The sequence below is a fragment of the Salmo trutta genome, chromosome 14 (assembly GCF_901001165.1).
Source record: "Salmo trutta chromosome 14, fSalTru1.1, whole genome shotgun sequence".
Lineage (NCBI taxonomy): Eukaryota > Metazoa > Chordata > Actinopteri > Salmoniformes > Salmonidae > Salmo > Salmo trutta.
This window is the reverse complement of record NC_042970.1, coordinates 15004583-15019639: the sequence shown is the minus strand read 5'-3', so window position 1 is coordinate 15019639 and position 15057 is coordinate 15004583. Positions and strand designations below refer to the sequence as shown.

Below are 15057 nucleotides of genomic sequence, written 5' to 3'. Positions count from 1 at the left end.
AATCACGAAATCCTCAAATGTATATCATGTTATTTTTATTCATGTTGTTAAAAATTTTGAATATTTTCTTTTAATTATTTCGCATACTCAAAACATACCATGAGCATGTCATATTAGTGATACATTTGCTAAATATGCTTCATACATGTAAGGTTGAAGAAATATTGTGCAAACTTTATGGTGAAAGAATTATCAAGCACTCTTTTTATAAATCTGCTTGCAGACTTTATCCCCACAGGTGATTTCCTATAAGAGAGAGGGAAAATGCATAACAGTTAGGCCTACTAATACTAATGCCATCAATGTAGTTAAAAGGTAGATATGAGTACATGCTACATGCCAGATAGAGCTCATCTCCTTCTATCCAGTGTGTCCACCCTCTGTTCTTCTTCTCTCCCTTCTGAACACACACCAGTTTATCATTGTCCCAGTTGACCACCGTCTGTAATTAACAAGAGTACTTATCGTAATGGGTTGTGTGGACCATAACTGTAAAACACCTGGGATAGCTCCAGCTTGCTTGAAATAGGCTTATAGACAGCTCTGTTACATATTGTCCTCAATGTTGCCATATTAATAACCACAGTTCAATAAGCAACAAGGAGCAAAATAACATGATATGACATAAATGATAAAGTGCCAGCGCCCATAGGAACAGTCAATTGCAAGTTTCTACCTGGACTTTTCTGTTATCCAAGGCTTTGGTCACCTCCTCAAACTCTTCCCCGATCTTGAATGAGACTGTGTAGTTTTTGAAGGTAGTGAATGTTTTGATGATGAAAGAATCCCCATCTTGCTCAATCACTTTCTGAGGTTTCAACATGTTTGCAATCTTGCGTGTTGCAAAATCAATGCCTGTAAGGAAAGAAATCCTGCATGTGTTATATCCTAAGAGACTGAACATTTCCAATCCATTCTCAGCAGGAAACTGGTGAGCTAGGTTGTGAATCATAATTCCAAAGTTACACATTTCAATTCTTCAGAATGTATTTTGAAAGAAGTTAAGATTCATATTATATGGAGTTATAATTCTACTGGTGAGCATGTTGAGCAAAAGAGAGAAGATAGAAATTGCAACTCAATATTAGGGAGGTGTTCTTAATGTTTTGTACTCTCAATGTATATTATAATAATATATATTATAATTTAGCATTAAAAGTTTAAGTTTGTTCCCCCTGAGCAAGTCTGACCACAAGTCACAGACCACTATGAGGACATCAAATGCGTTTGATGAATCCTTTTTGTCTTCTTCTAATGCCACCGATGGGGAAAGTAATACAAAAGTAACTGAATGTTATCAAAAAAAAAAATATATAGTTATCTGATTATGTTACAGATTTTGGGGTAGGCTAATACAACAGTTAAGTTACTGATTACACTTTTGGACAGGTAACTAGTAACTGTAACATATTACATTTAGAAAGTAACCCTAACCCTGCAGGTGCCCCTATATGTGCCACATACTAAAGAAAAAGAAAACGCAAGCATAGAGTTCCGACAATAACAATCACATACATGTTATTATTGTTTTGAATTATTGACAGAAAAGAGAAATGAGAATTATGAAAAATTATTGATTTGAAAATATAGGCCTATCTAATAAATTAATAAAAGTGAATATATCAAAGATAATCAATTTCAGTTGATTTCAGAATAAAACGGTACACTACCCTACCTAATGTCAGCATGAATGAATTACCAACAGGTAGAGTGAGTATTGGTTAAGAGGCACACCTGGCAAAGTTGGACACTTAAGCTTTGTAATGGATATCTTTAAATGTGTACAATAACATTGTGCCTGTGTGTTAGTGAGGAAGTATGTGATGATAATCGTGGCATTCCGTGTAATGACACCTGTCTCTAGATGCCTAATGTTAAGGTTATAAAAAACTAAGAAAGGATATTCAGTGTCTAATTACGACCTATTTTGTAATGGGATGTAATTGTAAATCAAAATGACTGTAAATTGTTTTCTTACTACTCTCACCTTTTTAGAATATTGACATTTTGACAGCATGCCAATCGTCTACTGTCAAAATGGGACACCCTGTTACTGTCAAATTGGGACACTCCTCTTGGCCATTGTAACGCAGAAAATATATTTCAGGGGATTATGAAATACATGTTATCTTAACAGAAATCCATTTTCTAAATAGGATCACATGTTGCATTTCATTTTCCTCAAATCTGCTATCACCTCGCTTGCTATAAAAAGCTAGCATAGCTGCATTTTACTTAGAAAGATATTACCTAACCAACATAAAAAAAATCCTAGCTAGCTATATTCATAAACTTACAGGTATATGATGACTAAAAAAGTGTATTTTGCTGTATTTGACAATAAAACAGTCAATGAAATTGTTGAGGGGTATGGTCTTTCTGGTTTCATTCTACAAAATGTCCATTAGAGTGTAATGTTGAGCTGATAGATCTAGATGAAGTTCATTTTATTTATAGGCTATACAATTACATATAGGCTACATCATATAATTATAATCAAGTATGATAATGATAATAATCATTATAAATGATCATTCTTAATGTTCCACAAAAATACATAAAGCATGTTTTGATACATTTCATTTGTATGAACAATTGAAGTTTATCATAAAAATATAGAAAATACTCATATACTATTATTTATCCTTCTTTACAATAAAGAATGAAGTGTCCCACTTTGTCAATCAAGGTGTCCCAATTTGCCAGTGTCGACTTAAAAAATGTGGTCTCAGCACAATTTGTGTTTGAAGAAGAGCCATCCATCCTGTGTTTAATATTTCTTTGTTAAGCTGTTTAGAGTGATATCATGTTGGGGGTTAAGACAATGGGAGGATTCTGTAAGGTGTTCGGGAAACACATTTTCATAACGTGTCCCACTTTACCAATACTCACCCTAATTCATTCATCAATAAATAGTCAATATTATTGTAATCAAAGTCACTTGCCTAAAAACATAAGAAAATGCGTGCTGCAATTAACAAGTAAAAAGAGAACTTACCAAGAGCAACCATGTAACTTTCAAAGTTTTCATTACTAGTCATGTCCCATGTGCCACTGTAGTTGGTAGGCATGGTGGATACTTGCGTGGAAGTCTCAAACCTTCAATAGACAGCAGTTGTTAGAATGAAGAGATTTAAAGTCTCAAGGATGTCCCATGGTGTGTTAATATAGGGCGGGGGTTCAGTTTACCTCTCGTAGTTGGTTGCTATTTTGGACAATAGAGTAGAGGAGTAGTCTGGTGGAGGGCGGAACATGACTTTTTGCACAATTATATGAGGAAATAACATTTGAGATAGGCGTCTCGAAATAGAGTAGGCTATAATGCATCAAACATATGTGCACATTCTTTAGTGTCTCTCTTTCCAACAATGTGAAGGGTGACTAGAATACATGTTATACAGTTTCATTCACATGGACGCACACCAGAGTATGGTGAAAAGCCTGGTTGGAGGATCATTTTCACAGTAGTTAGAACTGGGAAGGATGTGTCATCAAGGCCTATCACCTCTCACTTCTTTGGCAGAGTTTATTCAAAATGAATGGGCACAATGCTACATTACGCATTAGCACAGTGTTCCCAGAATATCATACCAAGGGATCAAAGGATAGATTGTAAGTATTGGAGGTGTTAAACAATTATTCACAGACTGGGTCTGGGTCTCATTACTATGATGATAATGAATAATAACTAGTTGGTGGCTTCTTGTGTTGTGAAAAATGATCTGATGGTGATTTCTTGACTTTTCTTTGTACTATTGATTATATGTTTTCTATTAGTAACTTATTCTAAATGAACATGAATCTAATTCTAGTCTTACAAACCTTTTATTTGCAGTCAGATAATTAATGCAATCTTTGTGGCACTAGTTCTCATCCCTCAATTGTATGTGTTAACCAGGTAAGTAAATTCAAATTTACAACTAAAAGCTTTTAATTTGAAGTCATACATGCAGTGTGTACCATGTCAAGTTTCTGATTGAGAGTATAAATCCCTCAGGCCTAAGTCCGCTCGATACTGCCAGCAGCCTCTTCTGAACAATCTCACTGCCTTCATTGTCTTATCCTTTATGGCTACATCCTGCTTCGTAAACATATTTTTGATAGCTATTTCTTATAGTTTTAATGGGGTGTGCTCCTCACAATTGTTTGGCTTTTGGCAAAAGCAATGTTTAATTTTATTTTAGCCAAGTTCATAAGTTGATTTGATGATGATGAAAGAGAGATGGCAGTAGAGACAAGCTTTGGTCATTCCGACCCTCCTCATAGTTCAATCAGATTGGATCATTGCAACAATCTAAATGTACATTTACAGTTTTTTTCAATTGTTTCAGCACAATTTTGAAAACAGGGCCCAGTTTGTCAAAAGACTACACACAATTAGCACAACCCTACACCAAAGTAGCACAACACTTCAGATCATTTGCAAAATGGAACACTTTTGTCAAAACTATACACAACTTCATAAAAACAATATTTTGTTACCATACGAAACACATTTCATATGACTTCAATCTTTTTGAACCAGTTACATACTGCTGTTGCTAACCTAAAACACCTTTAGCAAGTCTAATTGTCAGTGATTAGAGTACTGGAAATGAAGTACACAGAGAAAGTGCAACTATACAAACACTACACAAGACCAATGCTGCAGACTGAGGAAAATATCATTTATTTCTCTCCATATACCCAAATCAGTCAACATGTCAACATGGAGAATCACACCAAAACATGTCCCAGTTTTCATGCTACTACAGTAGTGTGCATAACACTGTTAGCTCAGCAAACAGACAAATGTAAAATACTGTATCCAGTACAGGTTACAATTACAGTAAATAACAAACATAAAAAAATAATCAGAAAAAAACTGACAATATTGTACAGAAAATACTACAGTAAACATACTATACATTCTCTTCGCCTAGCTGGATCTGGCCAGAGAATTTCATCAACATCACAAGCAATATCCTCATTAGCAAGACAACGCGGGAAGAACCGTCTTCAATGTCGAATCCATCCTTGCACAGCTGTGGCGTCGACTTGGTCACAGGCGTCCTCCATGGCCTGAATGAGGGGTACCTGAGCCTGGGGCTGGAGATCGTAAACCTTCCACCGCCATGCAGAGAAAACTCTTCCATAGGGTTTAGAAACGGAGAGTATGGTGGAAGGTATAGTACTGTCAACTGTGGATGGTGTTGAAACCAGTTCTGGACCAAAGCAGAGCGGTGGAATGACACATTGTCCCAGATGACAGTGTATTGCATCTGGTGCATTTCATTACCTGCTGTGACGATGTGGTGCAATCGGTCCAAAAATGCGAGAATGTGAGGTGTGTTGTAAGGGCCCATTTTGGCATGACGGAGGAGAACCCCATGCTGTGAAATGGCAGCGCAAAGGGTGATGTTACCCCCACGTTGCCCTGGGACATTGATTATAGCCCTGTGGCCAATGATATTTCTGCCTCTCCTTGCTTTTGTGAGGTTGAACCCTGCCTCATCAATATATATGAATTCATGCAGGATTTCCTCAGAATCCATCTACAAAACTCCCTGAAATACAGTGAAAGACAAGATTGTGTAGTTCAGGATAGGTCTAGTATACACTGCGCGCACAATTATTAGGCAAATTGTATTCCTCGGGATTAATTTTATTGTTGAACAAATACAATGCTCTCAGTCAATCCAAAATGTTATTGAACCTCAAACCTGAATGTTTAACAAAGGAAAAGTGAGTTTTGTCTTTCTCAGGGAAATATATAAGTGTGCACAATTTTTAGGCAACTATTAATCAAATGTATTTATATAGCCCTTCTTACATCAGCTGATATCTCAAAGTGCTGTACAGAAACCCAGCCTAAAACCCCAAACAGCAAGCAATGCAGGTGTAGAACTCCCTAGAAAGGCCAAAACCTAAGAAGGAACCTAGAGAGGAACCAGGCTATGAGGGGTGGCCAGTCCTCTTCTGGCTGTGCCGGGTGGAGATTATAACAGCACATGGCCTAGATGTTCAAATGTTCATAAATGACCAGCATGGTCAAATAATAATAATGATCATGGTAGTTGTCGAGGGTGCAACAAGTCAGTAACACAAGAGTAAGTGTCAGTTGGCTTTTTCATAGCCGATCTTTGAGAGTATCTCTACCGCTCCTGCTGTCTCTAGAGAGTTGAAAAGAGCAGGTCTGGGACAGGTAGCACATCCGGTGAATAGGTCAGGGTTCCAGCAGGTCTGGGACAGCAGGTCTGGGACAGGTAGCACGTCCGGTGAACAGGTCAGGGTTCCATAGCTGCAGGTAGAACAGTTGGAACTGGAGCAGCAGCACGGCCAGGTGAACTGGGGACAGCAAGGAGTCATCAAGCCAGGTAGTCCTGAGGCATGGTCCTAGGGCTCAGGTCCTCCGAGAGAGAGAAAGAAAGAAAGAGAAAGAGAGAATTAGAGAGAGCATATTTAAATTCACACAGGACACCGGAAAAGACAAGAGAAATACTCTAGATGTGACAGACTGACCCTAGCCCCCCCGACACAAACTACTGCAGCATAAATACTGGAGGCTGAGACAGGAGGGGTCCGATGAAACCCCCAGACAGGGCCAAACAGGTAGGATATAACCCCACCCACTTTGCCAAAGCACAGCCTCCACACCACTGGAGGGATATCTCCAACCACCAACATACCATCCCGGGACAAGGCCGAGTATAGCCCACAAAGATCTCCGCCACGGCACAACCCAAGGGGGGGCGCCAACCCTGACAGGAAGATCACGTCAGTGACTCAACCCACTCAAGTGACGCACCCCTCCCAGGGACGGCATGGAAGGTCACCAGTAAGCCAGTGACTCAGCCCCCGTAATAGGGGTAGAGGCAGAGAATCCCAGTGGAAAGAGGGGAAACCGGCCAGGCAGAGACAGCAAGGGCGGTTCGTTGCTCCAGCCTTTCCGTTCACCTTCACACCCCTGGGCCACACTACACTCAATCATAGGACCTACTGAAGAGATGAGTCTTCAATAAAGAATTAAAGGTTGAGACTGAGTCTGCGTCTCTCACATGGGTAGGCAGACTATTCCATAAAAATGGAGCTCTATAGGAGAAAGTCCTGCCTCCAGCTGTTTGCTTAGAAATTCTAGGAACAATTAGGAGGCCCGCGTCTTGTGACCGTAGCGTACGTGTAGGTATGTACGGCAGGACCAAATCGGAAAGATAGGTAGGAGCAAGCCCATGTAATGCTTTGTAGGTTAGCAGTAAAACCTTGAAATCAGCCCTTGCCTTAACAGGAAGCCAGTGTAGGGAGGCTAGCACTGGAGTAATATGATACATTTTTTTGGTTCTAGTCAGGATTAGTGTGCAGAATTATTAAGCAACTAAATTACAAAACGAATTTCTCTCAACTCACTTGTTTATTCTCAAGTAACACAAAATGACAATTATATAACATTTTTGGCCTTTCAAAAATATTCAGTACCAATATAGCCACCCTTACTTTCAATAACTGCCATGAGCCTTCCATCCATGGAGTCTGTCAGTTTCTTGATCTGTTCACGATCAATTTTTGCTGAAGTAGCAACCACAGCCTCACAAATGCAGTTCAAAAAGGTGTATTTGTCTTCCATCACTGCAAATCTCACGTTTGAGAAGGGCCCACAAGTTCTCAATAGGATTTAAGTCAGGTGAGGAAGGGGGCCAGGTCATTATTCAGGCATCTTTGAGGACCTTGCTGGCTAGCCAAGCAGTGGAGTACTTGGATGCATGTGATGGAGCATTGTCCTGCATAAAGATCATGGCCTTCTAGAATGCTGAGGACTTCTTCCTGTACCACTGTTTGACGAAAGAATCTTCCAGAAACTGGCAGTAGGTTTGGGAGTTGAGTTTCAGTCCATCTTCAACCCAAAAAGGTCCAAGTACCTCATCCTCAATGATAGCAGCCCATACCAGTACCCCTCCTTCACCTTGCTGGCACCCGACTCAAAGTGGTGCCCTGTGTCCATTACTGATCCAGTTACGGGCCCATCCATTTGGTCCATCAAGAGTCACTTTCATTTCATCTGTCCATAAAACCTTTGAAAAATCTGTCTTCAGGTATTTCTTTGCCCAATCTTGACGCTTCAACTTGTGAATCTTATTCAGTGGTGGTCTTGTTTCAGTCTTCTTGACCTTGGCCATGTCTCTGAGCACTTGACACCTTGTACTTCTGAACACTCCAGGTAGGTTGCAGTTCTGGAATACGGTGGCACTGGAGGATAATGGGTTCCTGGTAGTTTGACGTTTAATTCTTCTCAAGTCTTTTGCAGTTAATTTGCACCTTTTCTTCTCCATGCGTTTTTTGCGCCCCAGTTGACTATTCGCAACAAAACGTTTGAATGTCCGGTGGTCACACCTCAATAGTTTAGCTATTTAAAGAGTGTCACATCCGTCTGAAAGGCATTTTACATTTTTGGCTTTTCAGTGTCAGTTAAATGTATTTTTTGGCCCATTTTACCTGAGGTAATGAGGCTGCCTAATAATTATGCACACCTTGATATAAGGTGTTATTCACTTTCGCCACACCCTCCCTCATTACACAAATACATATCACCTGAACATTATTAAATCCAATAAGCATTCAAGTTTATATGGTTTGGAGTTCGAAAATGTGAATAGAAACAATAAGATCAGAATAGCCTTCCCCGTAGCTCAGTTGGTAGAGCATGGTGTTTGCAATGCCAGGGTTGTGGGTTTGATTCCCACGGGGGGGCCAAGTACAAAAAAAAAAAAAATGTATGAAATGAAAATGAAATGTATGCATTCACTACTGTAAGTTGCTCTGGATAAGAGCGTCTGCTAAATGACTAAAATGTAAAATGTAAAAATGAATACTCACTTGCCTAATAATTGTGCACGCAGTGTACAGTCAATGTAAAAAAGTCATGTGTGCAGTATGCAACATCACAGTGCTAAAGTGAACAATTACAAACCTCCACATACTCATGCCGCAGCCGTTTGACCCTCTCTGAATTCTGCTCAAAAGGCACTCGATAAAGTTGTTTCATTTTAACCTGATGTCTTTTCAGGATGCGTGCCAGTGTTGACAGAGACCTGATGGACATTATTGAAAATGGCATGGTCACCGATAATGTTGGCTTGTAGTTCTCTGAGCCTGATAGCATTATTGGCTGAAACCATGTTTATTATCTCTCTCTCTCTTGTTCTTGCGTGAATATGGGCCCCCTTCCTCCTTGTCATTCCCAACCCTCAATCCTATGTAGAGAATAATACATGTAACTTACTGTACAATGTCACAGGAAGGGGTATCACAAGTGCTGATATGGTGCATACAATAAGCGGCTGATTACTGTAACTGTAGACAGATCTTTTACCTCTTTTCCTGTCGAAAAGTCCTTATGACAGATGCCACTGTATATCTGCTAAGATTTGGCTGAACTCTCAGTCCAGCCTCCCTCAGCGTCAATCCGTGGTTCACAACATGGTCCACTAGTGTTGCACGAATGTCATTTGATAAGTTTGGTCCTCTTCTTCTTTGTGCACGTTCTCCTCCTGCTTCAGGTCTTCCTCAGCCTCTGGCTCGGCCTCTGCCTCTTCCTCTACCTCCTTCTCCTCCTCTGTGTTCTCCTCCTCTGTGTTCTCCTCCTCTGTGTTCTCCTCCTCTGTGTTCTCCTCCTCTGTGTTCTCCTCCTCTCACCCTCACTCTTCTTCTGACTCCTTCCATTTTGGTTGAAGGCAGGTGAACCTACCTGCTGCATTTTTATAGTGCTTGTCATGACGTTGGCCTGTGGGTAAGGTTTATGACCCCCCCATAAATACCTTCTCCCTTCCCCTCTCTCTCTGACCCTACTGAAGGACTGGAATAGCCTGTGTTAAATATAGAGAGTCTGGGAACATCAAACAAATAGGGAAAGGAACCATCTTTTGTTAATAAAACCAGTTGGAAATATGCTTGATAACGTAATGAGTATGTATGTCAGTTCATTGTTATCTGAGACATTATGATTGATGGCAGGACGACATAAACTGTACCGGAGAAAGTATACACTCTCTAGTTATCAGAGTCACATGGAATTGTTATGCAATTGAAATGTTTGATATTGAAATTGTTTGTTAGGAGATTAAATGTAATTTTAGCTTCCAAATGAGAGAATTGGGTTTTCATAGGGAAAGTGCCCTGCCGATCAGTGGCCAACCCTGTGAAGAGACATGGGGTTATAAACGATGAAACCCCTCCTTCCCCCTCTCCACTATATAAGTCTTTGACGAAAAGACATTCAGGGTTCCAGTACGAGAGGTCTGCAGCCTCAACGTTATAAGGACAGACATGTTAACTAAACCATATCAAGAACAGAACTAAGCCAACCTCGGCGTGAGCTATGGTATGAACTGGTATGAACTTTGAGCTTATTCACTACAGAAGTGATACTTCCTAGCCGTTGAGTTAGCCGCTGCTAACGTGGGCTAGGAAAGGACGGACGACGGATCCAGTCTAACAACCAGACGAAGATACCACCACCATTGACATTCTTCCACTACACAACAGGAAGATCTGTTGGCCAACCACGGCCAGCATCTACGACCAATCTACAGAAGCGCAGCTCAGAGTAAATATTTATTGCATTTTCCTTTTCCAAATGGGCGGTAATTTAGAATGCATAAGATAATGTATTTACGATAGCATAGCTGCTGTTTCTGTGTTCCTAAATCTTCCCGCTCTTTCATTCAAGCCCAACCCCCTTTTCCTTTGTGTAACCAGCCATGATACAGGTTCCGTCCACCAGGACGTTTTCTGTATGACATCATATGAATTCTGTGTATTTGTAATTCTGTGTGATTAGTTAGGTATTTAGTAAATAAATAATTAAACCCAATTTTGTATTGCTGATTCAACTTGTTAGCCAGGGTTCGTGAAGATAACCAAGAATTTATAACTTTCATGATGAGATTGAAAATAAGATAAGATTGACTGCTATCGATGTAAAATATTACTAAGTATTTTAAGAGTTTATTCAGAAGATAACAGCTCTATAAACGTTCTTCTGTGGTGCCCCGACTTTCTAGTTAATTACATTTACATGATTAGCTTAATCAGGTAATATTAATTACGGAGAAATAATTTTATAAATTAGCATGTCATATCACTTAATCCGGCATAGCCAAAGACACGACATGCTGAAACCTGATTGGTGTGTCTACAATTTAGCAATCATGTGTTTGTGCACCTGATGGCTGTGTTTAACAGATTGGCTCATAGGGGTGGTAATTTGACAGTCAGTGCTTTGGAATTGCAAGGAAGTGACATCATGATATACTTCTGTGTCTGATGTGTACAAGTGTGTTTAGTGTTTTGCAAATCACTGTGTGTAATGTTTTGCAAATAGTGTGAAGCTGACAATGTGCTTACAGTTGTGCAAATCTAGCCTTGTGTTTTGCTCCTTGAGTGTAAGGTTTTGCTAATTGTGGGAAAAGTTACATTTTAATGTGTAAGCAATCGTAAAAAATGTAAAGTATGTGGGTCTTTCCACGAAAAGAGTGCCTTTTGCTTCCCTTTGATATTTTAAGTAGAAATTGTGCACCAATATTGAATTTTAAAAGCCTTTTATATTAAATGAAGGCCCTTTAATATAGACCACATTGAGAATTCAATAAATCAGATTCTTAATTTGAATAAAGGCTTACTAAAATACCAAAATTCTGCATTTTGACATGCTCTATCACTTATAGGAAGATTTTAACCCGCTTAATCCCCAAATTTCTCCAAGTTTCACCATCACTGTAAAGCCCTAGTTATTTTGTTGCTTTGACAAAGTAATTTCAGAAGATTATTATTTATTTAGTGTGATTAGTGAATCATTCACATCTGTCCCACATTTTAAGGTCAACCCTGTTAATTGAACTGAACTCTCGTTTTAATATGGTGAAACTATTCCTTTTTAAATAATTTTTTCAAAAGAAACATTGAACATCTAATAGGCAAATTATAGTATAAAAGCAGGTGAGCTGGTTCTACTCTTTACTTAAAAGCAGGTGAGCTGGTTCTACTCTTTACTTAAAAGCAGGTGAGCTGGTCCTACTCTTTACTTAAAAGCAGTTGAGCTGGTTCTACTCTTTACTTAAAAGCAGGTGAGCTGGTCCTACTCTTTACTTAAAAGCAGGTGAGCTGGTTCTACTCTTTACTTAAAAGCAGTTGAGCTGGTTCTACTCTTTACTTAAAAGCAGTTGAGCTGGTCCTACTCTTTACTTAAAAGCAGGTGAGCTGGTCCTACTCTTTACTTAAAAGCAGGTGAGCTGGTTCTACTCTTTACTTAAAAGCAGTTGAGCTGGTTCTACTCTTTACTTAAAAGCAGTTGAGCTGGTTCTACTCTTTACTTAAAAGCAGTTGAGCTGGTTCTACTCTTTACTTAAAAGCAGTTGAGCTGGTTCTACTCTTTACTTAAAAGCAGTTGAGCTGGTTCTACTCTTTACTTAAAAGCAGTTGAGCTGGTTCTACTCCTTACTTAAAAGCAGTTGAGCTGGTTCTACTCTTTACTTAAAAGCAGGTGAGCTGGTCCTACTCTTTACTTAAAAGCAGGTGAGCTGGTTCTACTCTTTACTTAAAAGCAGGTGAGCTGGTCCTACTCTTTACTTAAAAGCAGGTGAGCTGGTTCTACTCTTTACTTAAAAGCAGTTGAGCTGGTTCTACTCTTTACTTAAAAGCAGTTGAGCTGGTTCTACTCTTTACTTAAAAGCAGTTGAGCTGGTTCTACTCTTTACTTAAAAGCAGTTGAGCTGGTTCTACTCCTTACTTAAAAGCAGTTGAGCTGGTTCTACTCTTTACTTAAAAGCAGGTGAGCTGGTCCTACTCTTTACTTAAAAGCAGGTGAGCTGGTTCTACTCTTTACTTAAAAGCAGGTGAGCTGGTCCTACTCTTTACTTAAAAGCAGGTGAGCTGGTTCTACTCTTTACTTAAAAGCAGGTGAGCTGGTCCTACTCTTTACTTAAAAGCAGGTGAGCTGGTTCTACTCTTTTTGGCCATTTTCTGTTGTTTTGTGGTGGAAAACTGAACGGGTCGAGCATAACATGTCAATCCTGTTACCCATAGATAGACAGGCTAGAAACGTTTTCGCAATACATATTTATTTAAGCTTGCATTCAATTGCCACATCCTGTTGCACACAACAAGCTTCCATTCCCTCTGTCACGAGGGGATTTATGGCTGATTTAAGATGAAATCATCAACCCTGTTATAGTCAACACCTGTTACGGTCAACAGTGATACTTTACTAACTATAGGATTTTTAAAATGTAAACTATTGAGATGGCAATATGTGTTTTTTATTAAGTTTAACATGTACTCTTTATGACAGAATGTTAAAATTAGGTGAAACCCATTGTTTTTTTTTACCAAGTTACACTCTTCAAAAGGTACCGAATTGATGGAATGACCCATGTATACAAGTTTCAGTTATTCAAAACCACTTATCACACATCTACAAATGGTAAGAGACACAGGTAATTGGCACCTGTTTGTCTGAAGAAACTCTGCCTCCTGACCAGGTTTCTCAGTAACATTCACGCTGATAGACCCAGTTCCCCAGAGTTTCAGGGCAGCCTACCATGGGTTTGGACTTGTGTCTTTTGGCCAGAGACTTTGCAACATCACCTGCACAACAGTGTGTAAGTACAGTATAGCATTTGAGATATAACTTGGATCACAATTGTTCAATAGCTTTACGCTGTTCTGTTATTGGCTTGTATCCTGAGTACAGGTAGGCCTTCACCACAACATATACCATTTTCAATCTCTCTGATCCAGACACATCTTCTTTCCTACAGTAGTAATAATGCACTTATTACAGAACTGATGCCATTGCTTATGTTTCTTCTCAGCCTTCTTCTTGGTATAGGGAGGACTCTGGGTAACAACCCATAGGCTACCCAGGCTCGGCCAGAGAGGGAACAATGGCTAACTAGTCCAAACAGTCTAGTCCAACTAGCATACGCACACAAGCGCTAGCACACGCACTCTACACACATGTACATTGTAATATTGTTGTATGGTGGTATTATACATTTTGTGTTGTAGATATGTAGTGGTGTAATAATATTATGTGATGTACTGTTTTATATTTTTGTTTTATATGTAATGTAAGTGTCTTAATGTGTTCGGACCCCAGGAAAAGTAGCTGCTGCCTTTATTAGGGGATCCCTAATAAATACAAATACAAATACAGCTGCTCCAGGCTGCAATGAGATACATGCTCCACAGAGCCATCCTTCCATAATTGATGCTGTTTCTAGGATATCACTAGCAAGCAATACCTTTGCACAGTATGGTGACTGGTATAGTATGAAGTGACTTTAAATATCTCCTTTCCTTGATTTGGTATACTACGAAAGCAATTGTTGTTCATATCTGTTTATAAGCATTAAATTAATCTGACTGTGAGATTGAATTAACTATGAAGGGGCATATAGATTTTTCAAGCACCCAACATTTATGCTTAAATATTCCTTAGTTTGAAATTACACAGTTAAAAATAAAGGATCTGTGCAGAAAGGGATGTGAAAGCTGTAGTTTATTTCCTTGTGTTTAAATAGTGACTACGTGTTACATTAATTCCATTTGTGTACAGTATGTAGAAAAGTGGTGTTCGGTCCTGTGGGGGCTAATTTCTGCATTACCAAATGAGGAGAGTTACAAACTTCACACACCAGTCAGAGTTAAACTTAAAACTACATCTTTAATAATTAAGATGCTTTTGCAAAAGCACTTGACTTTCAATGATGCGCTATCTCTAATGAACCATTGAAAAGTGACTACGCAAAAGTACGAAGATCTTTTATAGCCAAGATACACCCCTCTCAACGTACATGACGAACAACAGATCTTAGGAACAGTTCACAAAGGTTAAGTTTTGTATGAAAGATATCTATAAAGCATAGCAGACAGCAACTGCTGTATCAACAGTGTTCATTGTATAGACCAGTGTCTGGTCCTCCTACACCAAACTGGAAGCGTCTCTCCCTGGTACGGTATAGAACAGAACCATTAGCTCATCCAATGGCATAAATCAATTGACAACTCTAGATACTCCCATCTCAA

General features: G+C 39.3%; 1 protein-coding gene across 1 annotated transcript; it reads right to left on the bottom strand.

Annotated features, from left to right (window-relative positions):
- Positions 1-18: 18 nt before the first annotated feature.
- LOC115207479 (retinoid-binding protein 7) lies at positions 19-3162 on the bottom strand. Its single transcript, XM_029774570.1, has 4 exons — positions 2999-3162; positions 677-855; positions 341-442; positions 19-246 (listed from the first exon to the last, which is right to left on the bottom strand). The coding sequence occupies exons 1-4, from the start codon at positions 3069-3071 to the stop codon at positions 193-195; spliced, it is 408 nt and encodes a 135-aa protein (XP_029630430.1). The 5' UTR covers positions 3072-3162; the 3' UTR covers positions 19-192.
- Positions 3163-15057: the final 11895 nt, after the last annotated feature.

Excerpts from the sequence above, each read along its gene's own strand:
- LOC115207479 (XM_029774570.1), bottom strand. The coding sequence starts at position 3,071 with ATGCCTACCAACTACAGTGGCACATGGGACATGACTAGTAATGAAAAC. Across the intron at positions 856-2,998 it reads AAGTTACATGGTTGCTCTTG|GCATTGATTTTGCAACACGC; the intron begins GTAAGTTCTCTT and ends CTTTCCTTACAG. Across the intron at positions 443-676 it reads TGGATAACAGAAAAGTCCAG|ACGGTGGTCAACTGGGACAA; the intron begins GTAGAAACTTGC and ends TGTTAATTACAG.